Source organism: Melitaea cinxia, chromosome 20 (genome assembly GCF_905220565.1).
Source record: "Melitaea cinxia chromosome 20, ilMelCinx1.1, whole genome shotgun sequence".
Classification (NCBI taxonomy): Eukaryota; Metazoa; Arthropoda; class Insecta; order Lepidoptera; family Nymphalidae; genus Melitaea; species Melitaea cinxia.
The window spans coordinates 4,302,715-4,318,286 of NC_059413.1; the positions used below are offsets into that span (position 1 = coordinate 4,302,715).

General features: G+C 33.1%; 1 protein-coding gene across 1 annotated transcript in view; it reads left to right on the forward strand.

Moving 5' to 3' along the window:
* LOC123663650 overlaps positions 1-15,177 on the forward strand; it is a 28,624-nt gene extending 13,447 nt beyond the window's left edge. Inside the window, exons 2-3 of the mRNA XM_045598317.1 lie at positions 11,575-11,708; positions 14,144-15,177. Of these exons, the coding sequence (XP_045454273.1) occupies positions 11,575-11,708; positions 14,144-14,147 (138 nt within the window). The 3' untranslated portion in view covers positions 14,148-15,177. The remainder of the gene's footprint in view (positions 1-11,574; positions 11,709-14,143) is intronic.
* Positions 15,178-15,572: the final 395 nt, after the last annotated feature.

The following is a 15,572-nucleotide window of genomic DNA, read 5'->3' on the forward strand; positions in this document are numbered from 1 at the left end:
TGAAGAGAACAACTCACGAAGAGTTGTCTCTTCACGGTGTCCAAGCACATATGATGTGCAGTAGTTGCTTGAGCATGCGTGATAGTTGTGCAATATGCATCGCTGTAACATGATCGAGAGATAAATAATTTTATAATAATAATTCGATAACGTTTTATTTACTTTCACTGCACAATTATGATATAATTTTATCACGATTTAATAATAGACGTAGTTTGTAAAGTAACGTGTAATGGAGTATGTAATGTTTTATGTAAACTGGTGTTAAACTATATTTATTTTTTACCGACTTAAAAAAGGTTCTCTTAAATAGACTATTTTTTAAGTACATATGTTAGCTAATAAGTGCGGTGGAATTAATTATTTGGAAAAGTTATATCATTATAACTTCTTGTTTTCTAATAAAAACATGTTGTACCTATGTATATGTATCAATATGAATATTGTATGAAGTTTACTTGTATATTTACGTGAGCATTAAACTTTCTGGTACTAAATAAATTTTCCTTAGAATGTAGATTTATATAGCAATTGGTCGAAAATTATATAGACACTATATATATAAATATGGCAGTCTACTAATTAAGCACGCAGAATACTTTGTAGTACCTTTGCATGCATATCCATGTACAAATTATGAAACCTAAGAGGTACTTGCGCGAAGTATTAACGCATTATAACTAACGAAATACGATATTCGACCTTGACGCCTTTAAAATAAAGCCTATGAAATTAGCATAACTTTATGTAGGTCCAAGTACGTTAATGCAAATGTCAGGCAAGTGGAACACCGAATGGAATGCGGGTTTCGAATGAAGCCACGTTCCGAATACAATACTTTGGTCGATGTTTTCTTTTGCACTAAAACGAGCGATATTCACCTTTAAAACTACCATTATAAGAAAATCTACGTAATTTAAGGATCAAGTAAAGAGTTGCAAAAGAAATCACTGACCTTTGATAATGCATTTTTTAATTATTGATGAACACGATATCGTGATGTTACATGGGCGGAGATTAATATTTACAACTACCGTCGCTGCGGCAACTTAAATGGTTAATGCATAAGTTGGGCCGGTCTATAATTTGCAGTCGTTTTTATTATGGAAGGAATATTTAATGAGTTATCGTATATGTCGTATGCAGATCTTTTCGTCTGTCAAAATAAATGTATACATCTTATGATGGTATTAATGGAGCTAGGCTTGGATAGAAACAGTTACATATATTATGGAAATGATAATTCGCAGTAGATTATATTATGACGACGTGTTGGCGCAACGGTCACAGCACTGGTTTGTGGCTGTTGCGCTGGCGGTTGCGGGATCGATCCCCGTACATGACAAAAATTTGTAATTTCCATACAGATGTTTGTCGTGGTCTGGTGTTTGTGCAGCCCTTGTGGGTCTCCCCACCGTGCCTCGGAGAGCACGTTAAGCCGTCGGTCCCGGTTGTTATCATGTACACCTGATAGCGATTGTTACTCATAGTAGGGTACTTAAAGAGCTCTCCGAGGCACGGGCCCACAAGAACTGTATATAATATGACATTGGACTCGACGAGTTGACCTATTGATCCTCTTCTCAAAATTCGTAAAGTTGCGTTTGTACCATGTAACCTTCCTTTTAACAAAATATAATCAAATCTGTTCAGTGTCGAGAGAACATTGGAACTAAAAAAGGAGTGTGATTGAGACCACACGACTGAAGTAAAACTTCTTCACAATAGGTCTGTACTATGTCTTAGATATACGAACGGTTATAAGAGAAAGAGAGAAAGAAATGTGTGCTCGCTCCTCTCTTGCTCATTATGCCTCGCCCGATCACACTTTTCGTAACGCTCTTGTTACCCATTCACCAGCTTACTCCCCAAGTCAAGTGTGCCTAAAGAAGTTACACTTAGAATAGAATACGACTGAAGTAAAACTACTGAACTATAGGCCTGCACTGTGTGAACTTTTGTCCTTTATAATATTACTTTAGATGAAATGTCTAAACAGTAAAACTAGCTATGAAAAATTATTTTAGGTTTGATCATTTGTTGTAAAAGTTCGATGTCTGTAAGTGAATGATTTTCAAAACTAATCAAGTAGAATTACTTCTAAATAAATCCCTCAAAAGTTTGCAGACACAAAAGTATTTGTAAAATAAATAATTATGTACAATTTTTTCCGTAGCTGATAACAACTAAACATTCATGTGGGTAACCAGAGGAAGTAGGAACGAGTTTTTGATGGAAAACCAGTTTGGTCATAAGACACTGCCTGATGGTAGCCAGCGGAATCCCATTCTCGTGTTCCAGTGCGTGTCGCGAGGGTATATCGAATGTCAATCGGTCATTGATCTTAGTTTTGGCGGGAGAAACTCAACAGGCGACTTTTTTGTGTGTTTTACTTTCTCGTTGCCGAAACCACAGAAATCGCGGCGCGCGTCTGACAAAATCAATAAGAGTAAAAATTTTCATTTCGTATTGGTTTATTTTGACTGAAATCTTTGTGTTCCGACTGCAGATTATACTTGATCTATAATCATCAACATCATCATCATCATCATTTCAGCCTGTGATCTGTAATAAAATGTATAACATTCAATTATTGTAATGCTAATTAAATACTAGCTTATACCCGCGGCTCCGCTCGTATTGAATTTTTCGTAATAAGAAGTATCCTATATTATACTTCTAATACCTCCAAGTAAATGTGTACAGTTTGATGATGTCGCGTGATAGCGTAACAAACAAACTTACAATCACATTTATAATATTAGTAGGGATGTAATTCGTGAACTCGCAGTGAAGCAGCGTGGTAGATTAAACTACGATCCTTCATATACATGGAGAAAGAGGCCTATGCCCAGCAATGGGATCATACAGGCTCGATCGTAATCGTAAAACAAGAAATCGATAGTTAGTAATATTAAACGATTTTTATTTGTATATTCTATTATTTCACATAGTATATCAGTTTGTCTAAAAACATGTGTTTGCAAATATTAACGTATAATACAAATAAACCATGAATAGACCTCATTAGATGAGGAATATAGATCTAGAAAGGGAGTCAGACAGCTGATTGTGTGAAAGCAGTAACCTTGAACGAGCGCATTGTCGCTGTACTTCTGAATGGACACTGTACACCTAGCAATCAATGCTGACCTCCAAACGTCACTATCAAACTGTTTCCGATATTTTTCTAGCGGTATTAATCGAATTATAACTTTTTAGTTATCTGTGTCACAAAAATTCTTTCGAAACAAGGTTTTTGTAAAAAATTATGTAAGGTATTTATAGTCATACTATCATTGTTGTTATTTGTGAATGTTTTGAAGTTATCCAATTATTTATACTCAATTTAAAATGAAGCAGGTCGGTACTATATCATTAAAATAACTGATAATAGTTAAAACTTATTAGCCTACTTATAAAGTGCTTTATAGTTACATAAAAGCAAAATAGTTTACATTGCATCTATATTTTCATGTACTAAAATAGATACATGAAAAACTAAATGCAATGTACTCAAAAAACGATGTTTTTAAATTTTTATTATGAAGGAACGACCTTCGATAATACGATATACATCTGCTGTTTTGAAGCATATTTTATAATGTATTTTTTCCTTTTGATAACTAACATTTTTTTAAATTATGTTTGTAATAAAATATATGCTCTACGGACGTTTATCCACTTTGGTGTTTATTTCCTCCCAGAAAATTCTTTTAAGAAAATTCCATCAAAATGACTCGTAGTCACTTAGCTTAGACCATGACTCATTATATCGTAGTAAATAAGAACCGTCTTTAAATTGATCTGTTCAATTGTGCGTTTATCAACGCGAAATAATCTCTTCCTAAGATGTACATATAAAGACCAGTGCTTGTGAGGTTCTTTAACAATTAGTATTTCTAAGGTAAATGTATATTATAAATTAGAAATAAAATATAATTATACGAGGCTATATCAGTAGGTATATATATATAGTAGGTCACTTCTTAGCATATCGCGATGTGGGCTTACATCACTCAGTTTACAATCTCATGAATAATTAATTTGATATTAACATAGATATTTTTATATATACCTATTATAGATTTTATTTCCTTACATAAGAGATATAAGTAGAATTTAAATTAAACCAAAGATATTCTATTTTAATTTTAATGTTTACAGACATTTGATTGATTTTGATATTAATTTGGGAATTTGATTTAGAATTTATATTGCATATTAAAATTATTTTAAAGTTTGTAATTGTACTAACACCAGATCGGCTGGTCCGAAAAAATATTATATTATTTATAATTTTCTTAAGTTTTTTTACACGGATGCAGTACGTATTCGATTGTCTAATAATTTCTTAAAACGAACGCTCAGTAATAAATCGTGTTCAACTTTAATAATTCATGGCCATCGGCATTCGTCGTGAATTTATTTTTATACATATACATACGTAATATAGCCTTGAAAAAATCAGTTTATATAAATTACTATGTTATTTTATATGCAACTAGTATCCAATACCTATAAATAGACAAAAATATCTGTTGAGAGAAAAGACGCGTGTTTTTTAGTTTCACACACAACATCTTCTATTATATAAAATTCTCGTGTCATGGTGTTAAACATTGAACTCCTCCGAAACGGCTCGACCAATTTTAATAAAATTTTGTGGGCATATCGGGTAGGTCTGAGAATCGACCAATATCTATTTTTCATACCCCTAAGTTATAAGGCGGGGGGATTAAGACTGTTAATAACATATATGGCAAAACAACGTTTGCGGGGTCAGCTAGTAGATTTATAATAATTGATAAAATTAATTAAAACCTTTATTAAAACAAGATTATCAAGGACTTTGAGCAAAAGGAAAGAAATTTGTATAGGATAACTTTATAAGAAAATTTTGATGTAAGACAAGTTTAACTTCAAAAATAGTATTATTTCATCATAACAGCCTATACAGCTATAATGCTGGACATAGGCCTCCACAAGCTTACGCCAAAAATAACGTGAACTCATGTGTTTTGCCCATAGTCACCACGCTGGGCAGGCGGGTTGGTGACCGCAGGGTTGGCTTTGTCGCACCGAAGACGCTGCTGCCCGTCTTCGGCCTGTGTATTTCAAAGCCAGCAGTTGGATGGTTATCCCGCCACCGGTCGGCTTTTTAAGTTCCAAGGTGGTAGCGGAACTGTGTTATCGGTTAGTCACCTCTTACGACACCCACGGGAAGAGAGGGGGTGGCTATATTCTTTAGTACCGTAGCCACACAGTACAGTATTATTTATTGGAGGTAAAAAAGTTGTTTTAGCTATCTAAGCTGAATCTTATTGAGATTTAAATCTATAGATAACATTTCCCAGTTTAATGAGAATATCAAACCGCTGAATAGGTCAAAGACGTCTCCTTCGCGGAGAAAGGTATTCGGTGTGAAGTAGATGTTCTTTATTTTCTTTATGTGGCTTCACTCACTTTTAGTTTGTAGCTTCTATTTAAAAAAATCAGTAATTTTAGAGTTTATCGATCCGATTCCCGATCACGTCGATTCAGCCTGTAACATCTCACTGCTGGGTATAGGCCTCTTTCTCTTCTCCTGGTTGTTCGTTAGATAAGGACTATATCCGCCAACCCGCAGTGGAACAGCATGTTGAATTAAGCTACGACGCTTGTCCGACGTGGAGAAAGAGGTATATGCCTAACAGAAGGATGTTACAGCTTTAATCGTGGCCGAGACAAACCAATATTCCTTCTATACAATTAGTCACAAAAAGTATCACTCTTCATATAAAGTTTAAAGGAAAAGTGTAATAATATGGTAATTCTAATGTTGGTTACAGAATGAGTCGTAATGCATATTATTATTACTATTCTAATGCTAAGAACACGCACATAAAGATTACGATGATGTTTTGCCTGTCATGTCATTACTGCTGACATAATATTCATGTTGGAATAAATCTATAGTTGATAAAGCATGTAATTTATCTGACGTGACGCCAATACCTTTTCGACGATACGGCGCGTCTTCATTATTGAAGGAATATGCACATTCATAAGTAGTATAAGTAGTATAGTAAAGTCGAGAATCGAATCGTTTTAGTTAAACAATAACAAACATATTATTTTCTAATGTTTACGCGAATTTAACTCATTTTAATGAAACAATTTTTTCGGATTTTATCGCGGTCTATTAAGTTTTTTTAGTCCTCCCGTGACTATACTTGCTGTAAAGTATCCGAAACGTCGGGCATATAGGTACAAAACTCAATAAACCGCGATTAAATCCGAAAAAGTTGTTTCATTATAGTTAATAACAAACATAAAAATGATTATTTGTTTTAATATTTTTAGACACTTCGCTCAAGTTTATTGTTATGGTTTGATTTTTTAAAATTATAATACTACTTTTAATTTGGAATTGCATTTAGAAAGAGAATTGGTATCTCAGGACTTGTCTCATAGGTCCAATGCAATTGGGAGTTTAATCCAGCGTGATGTCCTCCTCTATACTACATAGCTTTTATAAAACCTGTATTTTTTAACCGATTACCGTAGCCTTAAGCACCAGAAGCATCGCAATCGCGTTGCCGACTCTACCCCCAAACCCCCCAGGAGCTCCTGGTCATCTTACTCACCACGGAAACACAACACTGCTTGAAAACAGTATTATTTAGCTGTGATAAGTAATATGTGATAGTAAGGTCAAAGAACGTCCCCAGTCAGGCTGCTCCAGAATATGATCAAAATATTTCTTACTGTGCTCTACTCAGTTATATTACCATAACGAAATTAGGTAACAATCACCTTTGAACAGGTTTTCGTTTTTTTTCATAATTTACTTATAGATATATATCTACTATAGATAGACTTATAGATATATATCTAATTTAAAATACAACAATTTGTGATTCACTTCAGCCTAATACAGCCCACTGCTGGACACAGGTCTCCACAAGCTCGCGCCAAAAATGAACTCATGTGTGTTGTTGTTGAAACCACGCTGGGCAGGCGGGTTGGTGACGGCAGCGTTGGCTTTTGTCGCACCGAAGATCTGTGATTAGAATTTGTTAACTTAAAAGTATGAGCTAATTGACAAGTAGCGTGTGTTGTCTTTCACATTACTAAAGTTCATATATGTATACCACAATAACATTTTGTAATAAGACATAAAAATAAAATTAATATGTACGATTTTATTTTTGTGTTACCCACACATTAGGAATTCTAAACATTTTTGAATATCATATCAAAAATTGACCGTTCCAGCGGGGATCGAACCTGCGTCTCCGAGCATGGTGTCGTCTCCTGTCAAAGATTTTCATTGTAATATGAAACTTTGAATAGTTACGGGTTTCTGTAAAGAACTTACTATAGACGGCGCCACGGTTCGCTTAAACCGAAAATAAAATCATCATATCAAAAATTTCGATCTAGCGGGTACATCGTTCCATAGCTTAATTGGCTAGAGCGCCGACACGGTCAGTTGGAGATGCAGGTTCGATCCCCGCTGGAACGGTAAATTTTTGATATGACATTCAAAAATGTTTAAAAATAAAATTGTCAAATTATAAGAAAGTACTTTAATGGCATGATATTGGCAAACGTGACTTAGACTTGCTGAGACATATATACATACATTTATAATGTGTGAGTGAACTGATATATTTCATCGAACCTATGCGAGTTCCACCCGAGGAGTACTAAAACTGCTTGTTAGCTCTCCGAGTATAATTAGCACTCAGTTACTTTGTGCTCTGTGTAAATAGACGCTGTTTACATAGTTGGTAGAAAGTAAGACGATACGTATTGAGATGTATTGTGTGTTTTGTTAATGTTTCACTTCATCTTTAGCATGAATACAAACCTTTCCTACTTGATGAGTTCTCTTCATCGTCACTCGTAAAGACGTGTATAGCTATAAAATTCTATGATTTAGGTACACAATAGGTTTATGATTATTAAAGAAATAATATATTTTATAAACGCTAAACTATATATATCGTATAACTATATAAGTATAATTAGAAAAGCAGATGTTTTTTTAAGTATATATATGTAATATGCTGTTTATTGAAACAAAAACTAAATTTATTACTGCGTAAAGAGAAATTTATGTTTATGAAATATTTATGACAAATTAATTTTAAACCCAATTTTAACAATTTTATTTTTACACTTATGTATAAATCGTTATCATTATAATACAACCCTGTGGAGTTAAATTAAATGAAGAGTGAAATAGCTTCATTTAGATATATATAAATAAAATATTGTCTGTAAAGTTGGTTTACGGACGATAGTTGAACGTGACAACAAAACATCTTCTTGGAAGCATAGGCCAAACGAGTGGAAGAGAGATAGAAGCGGCGCAAGCGTACAATGAGCGTAACAGGACAATGAGTCACCATTTTTCATGCATGCATACGGCGTTCATCGATTTATTAAACGTTGTCACATCAAAAAAAAAAAGTTTGTATTAACTTTTTATTCTTTAATAAAATAATGATATTATCTAACAAAATTTTCATAGGGTAGATTTTATTATAGGGCGTTCCCCAACCAAGCATAGTAAACATCCCGTTTTACGAATAAATCATAATCTCAATATACGTACGTAAAGTGTCGATGGCATTGCATTGTATGGATTAGGCCCGAGTGTATCAGTTGGGTGCATTGCAATAGTATTGTATTGTAAACGTGTAGCTAACAATGACGCCCACAGACGATACGTCGATTGCGAAATGTCACCGCGCTGAGTAGACTTATTGTGTTCAGACAAAATCGGCGTCGTAGCGAAAATTATACACTTATTTATCTACTCGACAATATACGTATATTAGCTGTACATAATATTTAGAAATTGTTTATTGTATATAGCACACTAGTGTATATCTACAATCTTGTCTGCGTTTCTTAATACAAATATGTGCTACGAAACGAATAGGTTCCGATTTTAGTACAATTTGAGAGAGTGATAAGAACACTTCTAGACGGGTCAAGCTAAAACCTCCACCAGATTTCAAGTTAGACCTCTAGAATTATACCTAAAAGCAACAATCAATTTCGTGTAACAGATTTTGTGTTGTGCGTGAACATTTGTTCTTGTATATTTATACAGCTGGTGTTGTTGTTGTATATTTATACAGATAAGTATACATTAAAATTATTGTTCTCATAACAACCGGAAATCAGTCAATTGGCAAATTTGTCAACTGCTCTCGCTCTGTAATAAATATCGTAATATTTAATGGACTAGTAATTTTCTTAATGATCACGAAAGAGCGTTAAAGGTTAAATGGTAGGTAAATAATTAGTTGCTGTCCATGGCAATTAGAATCTACATTATTACACAATAAGAACAATTTAAATGTTTATCTCATAAGTGTGTAACATGTATATTTATAAACGTGTGTATACAAATAAATAATTATAATCTGTTATATTACGCACGTTTCAAAGAAGAAATACTCCCCACCTATATAATAATTAGTAGCTGCAACCTACTAGTATATTTAGTAATCATTGAAATCGAGCGTTTCTTACTTGTTCAACGTCATAATATTTTTCACAAATTTCCCTTCAACGTTATACGTCACGTTTTCGCGTCCTATCCGGTACTTCAATCACTTGACACATACGGTAAATCAACTTTCCAACCAAACTCGCCTTCTGCGTCTCTTTATTGCACAACCTTTTTTTTCACACTACAATTTGATTCGAATTTCTAAATACCTCTTTCTTGAATGACTTGTGGGAAGGAAGAGTAGATGGGCAATTAGCGATTTAACGCGAATTCTTAACAGAATAGGTACCGAATTACATAAAGTTGTTTCCGTACATCTAAATTGTGTCATTTTATTGTCACGGCTGATATTTGTTATTTATATCTATTCTACGAATTATAACTGTGTTTGCTAGCAAACGAATAAAACCGACTTCAATTACCTCGAAAAGTAATACAACGTAAGTAAGACGACAAAAATTAACAAACGCACTAGACGCCACTACGATTTTCGAAAATTCTCCTCGATTACTCTGGGATGCCATCATCAGATCCTGGTTTTCTTGTCATGGTGTCAAACTTGGGATATCCCCTTTGTAACAAAAAAAAATAGCAAAAACGGTTCTTAACCGACGAAGTTATCCGTGAACAAACATAAAAAAAATATACGATCGCATTCAGAAACTTACTTCTTTTTTAAAGCCGGTTAAAAAGAAAAATATGATTGTAATTTGACGCATCTACATTCTATTGAGTAAATCTAAAAAAATATTAGGTATACATAGCCGTTTCAAATTCTCGAAATATAAGCTGAATGTATATGACTTAAGTTTAGATATCATATGACTTTCTTCATTTTATTGTTCAAGTAAATTTTGATGTCAAACGGTTTCACTATAATCCTTTATTTGTTAACACATTTTACAGCGTACACTTATATTAAATTACAATTGAATACGACACAATAAATTTTCAACTCAAGACGAAGATCGTAAAGTTAATATTGCTTTACCTCACACTGGTCAGCTGTTGTTCGCACCTGCAGTTATTGACAAATAGCTTTTACCTTTTCTTTCATTTATTTACGCTTTCTTTAGTTTCTTCATTCACGTGAATAACGTTTTTATATGTTATCGCTTATATTAATGCACTGAATGTTTTATTGTTACAATGTTTTAAACGATCCCGAAAAAAAAAAACAAAAATAATGTTACATCAATGATTAAGGCAATATAAAATTAAAATCATCAAAATTTTTGTAATTGAAACTTTAACAGAGAATATTTTTACTACAATTTTCAAGCCTTTATAATAAACAATTACAGAAGCACATTACCCTCAATTATGTCTCTCAAATAACGCATATTCATCACAAGTGAAAACGCAAACCTAAATTTAACAGTAATATGCAAGTGTTACACATAACCACGATGCCAAATGTAACACACCAACTCAATCCACGTTCCATATGTCCATCAGGAAGCAATATCGGACTATTGCATCCCACTGCAAATGGTTACTGTAATATGAATTACGTAAATAGTTACGTCGAGTCGTACTGATACTGTGATCGAGCCTTGCCAATTTAACGATTTGTAACTTACCGTTCTGCGTGTAACCCAAATTCTCTCTAGTTTGGTATTGATTAACTTGTTTTGCTCTATTAGACGTCTTTGGGCAATGGGTCGCTTTCGGTGCATAGCGGCGTGATTTCATTATTAGCTCATCCAACTGACTTGTGACATAGTTATATATTGATGATTATCACAAGATTTTTTAATTCTAATTGGTAATAATAGCTGATGTCATAATGGGTCAAATCATTAAGAAATGTTTGTACAGGAGGAATACTTGTAAAATTAATAAAATCGTTATTAAAAATACATTAAAGTTTAATCGTACCTATTTTTAAATAAGTTAATAAGGGTCGATTTTAAATTATGACGTAAAGATGAAATAAGTTGATATGCAATGCAAAATTGATATAATTTTATTATACCTTCAGTATTTATGTTTCCACGTGTTATTTCTGTTTAGTTTTGGATCTTATTTAAAATTTATTTTTTATGTATTTCCAGGTGGAGACAGGTCGAGAAGAATTAAAGAAAGAACGGGAGATCATGCAGCTGGTGGCAGGACTGCAGCTCAACTCCGATGAGGTTGAGCGCCGCGAAGTACCGCCTCATATGTTGCGCGCGCGTCATGGACCCAGGTAATTCAACCAAAACTTTGAAGTATATAATTATATCGGCACATACATTGTTCGCTCGGCGACAGAGTTTAGATCGCTTTGTGCATCGCTTTGTCTCCCGGATTTGCAAACATAAATTGTTTTGTTAGGTACAGAAATAAAAATAAATGTAATTGTGTTTGCAGACAAACGAAAAAAAAAACCGACTTCAATTACATCGACAAGTAATACAACGTAGATCGACGAAAAAATAGTCAAGTAACTACGCGTTATGAAAGATTACTCAAAAAGTAGTTATCAGATCTCGATAAAATTTATATGTGACCACATGACAAACATCAGCTTTCGATTAAATTAAAAATTATTAAAATCGGTACACCCAGTAAAAAGTTATTGCGGATTTTCAAGAAGTTCCCTCGATTTCTCTGGGATCCCATCATCAGATCCTGGCTTCCTTATCATGGTACCAAACTAGGGATATCCCCTTTCTAACAAAAAAAGAATTATCAAAATCGATACACCCAGTAAAAAGTTATTGCGGATTTTCAAGAGTTTCCCTCGATTTCTCTGGGATCCCATCATCAGATCGTGGTTTCCTTATCATGGTACTAAACTTGGGATATCTCCTTTCCAACAAAAAAAGAATTATCAAAATCGGTATATCCAGTAGAAAGTTATGTGGTATAATACAACGTAGGTCGACGAAAAAAGCGTCAAGTAAAAACGCATTATTAGATATAGCTCGAAAAGTAGTTGTTAGATCTCAAATAAATTTAAATGGGACCAATTGGCACACACCACATTTCGATTAAAAGAAAATTTGTCGAAATCGCTCCACCCAGTCAAAAGTTCTGATGTAACATACAAAAAAAAAAAAATACTGTCGAATTGAGAACCTCCTCCTTTTTTGGAAGTCGGTTAAAAACGAGTCTTTATTATTTATTAAATATCTATATTTATGTCCTAAAAATGTTAAATTCCTATTCTATATTTTAAATGCTAAATCCTTATTCCTATAAAATGTTGAAGTAAATTTGTAAAAATATGTTTAAAGAATTGATACCACGTATCATTTGCCCTGGTGATAATAGGATTAGTGCATTTTTACCCAGGGAATCGCTATTCAACTGGGAAATTCCGTTAGTATTCTTGTCAGCGTTCCACGTAGACATATACATATAAACCTACATATGAAACTGTTACACAGTACATAACATTATAAAATTCCGAAATAAATTACTAAATATGAATATTAAAAATATTACAACTTCAGTGTGATATATTTGTTTTATATTAATAAATATATTTTTGACGCCGCGTTGGCGCAGCGGTTACAGCCATGTATTGTACCTGTTGCGCTGGCAGTTGCGGGTTCGATCCCCGCACATGACAAACATTTGTATTGGCCCTACATGTGTTTGCCGTGGTCTGGGTGTTTGTGCAGTCCTTGTGGGTCTCCCCACCGTGCCTCGGAGAGCACGTTAAGCCGTCGGTCCCGGTTGTTATCATGTACACCTGATAGCGATCGTTACTCACAGTAGGGAATATATCCGCCAACCCGCATTGGAGCAGCGTGGTGGATTAAGCTCTGATCCTTCTCCTACATGGGGAAAGAGGCCTATGCCCAGTAGTGGGATATTATAGGTTGAAAACGAAATATATTTTTATGTCTGGTAATTCAAACAATGCAGGCTAGATAAGAAGTTGGTAAATATACGTTCCAAGCTGTCATTTATAGAAATGGAATAGTAACTATGGACGTTAATCAATTACAAGTTACAAGTATAGAATCTTAAGTACTGTGGAACCGCAAAGGACGGGCAATATGATAATGTAATAATATATGATTACGTTCTTGCTTACAACTTGACCTTTTATTAATAAAGTATGAATAAAAAACGCAGAGAAAAAATTAACTACGTATATACCCACTCTTAACAAATATTACTCGTACACAGATTTTTGACCATGTATTTTTAAAGTTTTCTCTCTGATTACTTATAGAAAAATGTTTTTAATTAAATAATAATGTTGGAGGAAATGCGTTCCGTTGAATCCGTTTTATTTTTTTATTCAATATAATTATACATTTTTTTTTAATATAAATGGGCCGGCAAGTGTACAGCTCGCCTGATGGTAAGCGATTACTGTAGCTTTTAGACGTCTGCAACACCAGAAGCATCGCAAGCTGTGGATGTTACCCCCTATTTCCCCACTGCTTAAAAACAGTATTATTTAGCTGTGATCTTCTGTAAGGTCGAGGTACTACCCCGGTCTGGGTTTTTTTAAAGATGCAATTTAATATTCTTATTTCTTAATAGGTTTATTTTATTAATTAATAAAACTTTGTTTAATAGCTTAAATCAAAATCTATATTTAGATATATTTATTTATTTTGATCTTATTAAAATATCTAAGTAATAAAAAATCTAATATTAGTCAATTTTCTATTTCAGATAACACCACGCCACGAGTGCAGTGCCATTACAAACGCGAGTTTGAAAAGAAACGAATGTACATCTGTTACATCTGAACGAAACGTGAACCATGGAATTACAACGATAGTCACAAGCGATCGCGCGAATTTAGAAAACCGATTACTAAATTGATTCGACGTCAATACACAACGATTCATTTCCATCGATTTGTCACGATCGTTCTTAGAAGAACGCTACATACGAATAGCAGAGCGCTAGAGACAATCTCAAGCAACGAGGCGCTTAGTGTGCTATTATTATCTCATAAATCAAATCATAAACGCAGTAACTTAACGTCTTGACGTGATAATTAAAAATAATTAATTTGAAACTAAATTTACTTCAACGTCTTGGAACATTCTAGATCGTAAAAAATATGTTGTGTAATTATGAAAAAGGCGAACTACAAAGGAAAATTTCAATAAAATAAAAATGAATTATTAATAACGAATTAGTGTTAAATACTTCCTTTAGTATTTTAGTTGTTTGTCAGATAAGGGTTCGTGTTAGTAAATGATATATTGAGGAAAACATGATAACAAACTTGATCGTTAATTATTTTTACATATAAAGTCACGCAAGCGTTCTTAAATCTTGGAAGAGATCGGAGTTTTTTTTTATTTGAGGTGTCATTTATCATATGTTGTAAAAATAACCAGTCAATTACAATAACGAATGCAATTTTAGCTAAATAATAATTAATACATTATTCTGAATATAAATATTATTTCATCACGGAATGTATAAAAAACAGGTAAAAGTCAAGATTTCGTAGCTATTATCTAATATATTTTTAAATATTTTGACACAAACGATCTGAAGTATATTTTTAATAATATTTCATTATTATTAAAAATGAAGTATAAATTACGTCACTGTAATTAAACGTGTCTTCCGAAGTGTAAATATGTAGGTAGTAATTTTTGCTGGTATTTTGCTCACCTATTGTAGATGTTAATAAACACTATTCTGAAAAGACAGATGTCGATTATTAAAATTATGTTATTTCTCAAGTTTTTTTTTAAAATTACGGTTCTTTTAACATTAAATTAGTTTCAAGGCGAACTACTAAGTAAGTATATAAAGACTAAATGTTTACAATTTTTTTTAATCTGTCCGATAGTCAAACTACACCACTGTCAAAATAATATCAATAAATACATAGACCCTTATTATTAATAGTTTGTATTAATACTGGCCAAAGATGATACTACTATATATTCGAAAAAGCAGTTCATAGAGATTTTTTGTCATATAAGTGTTTAGTTCCGTTAAACTATCGTACCTTTGCAAAAAATTAAAAGTACATAAATAATTTTAACCTGTATGAATAAAATGGAAGTTTGTACATGATAATACTGTAAAAATAGAGATGATATATAAATGTAGAATGTTGACAAATAAATGA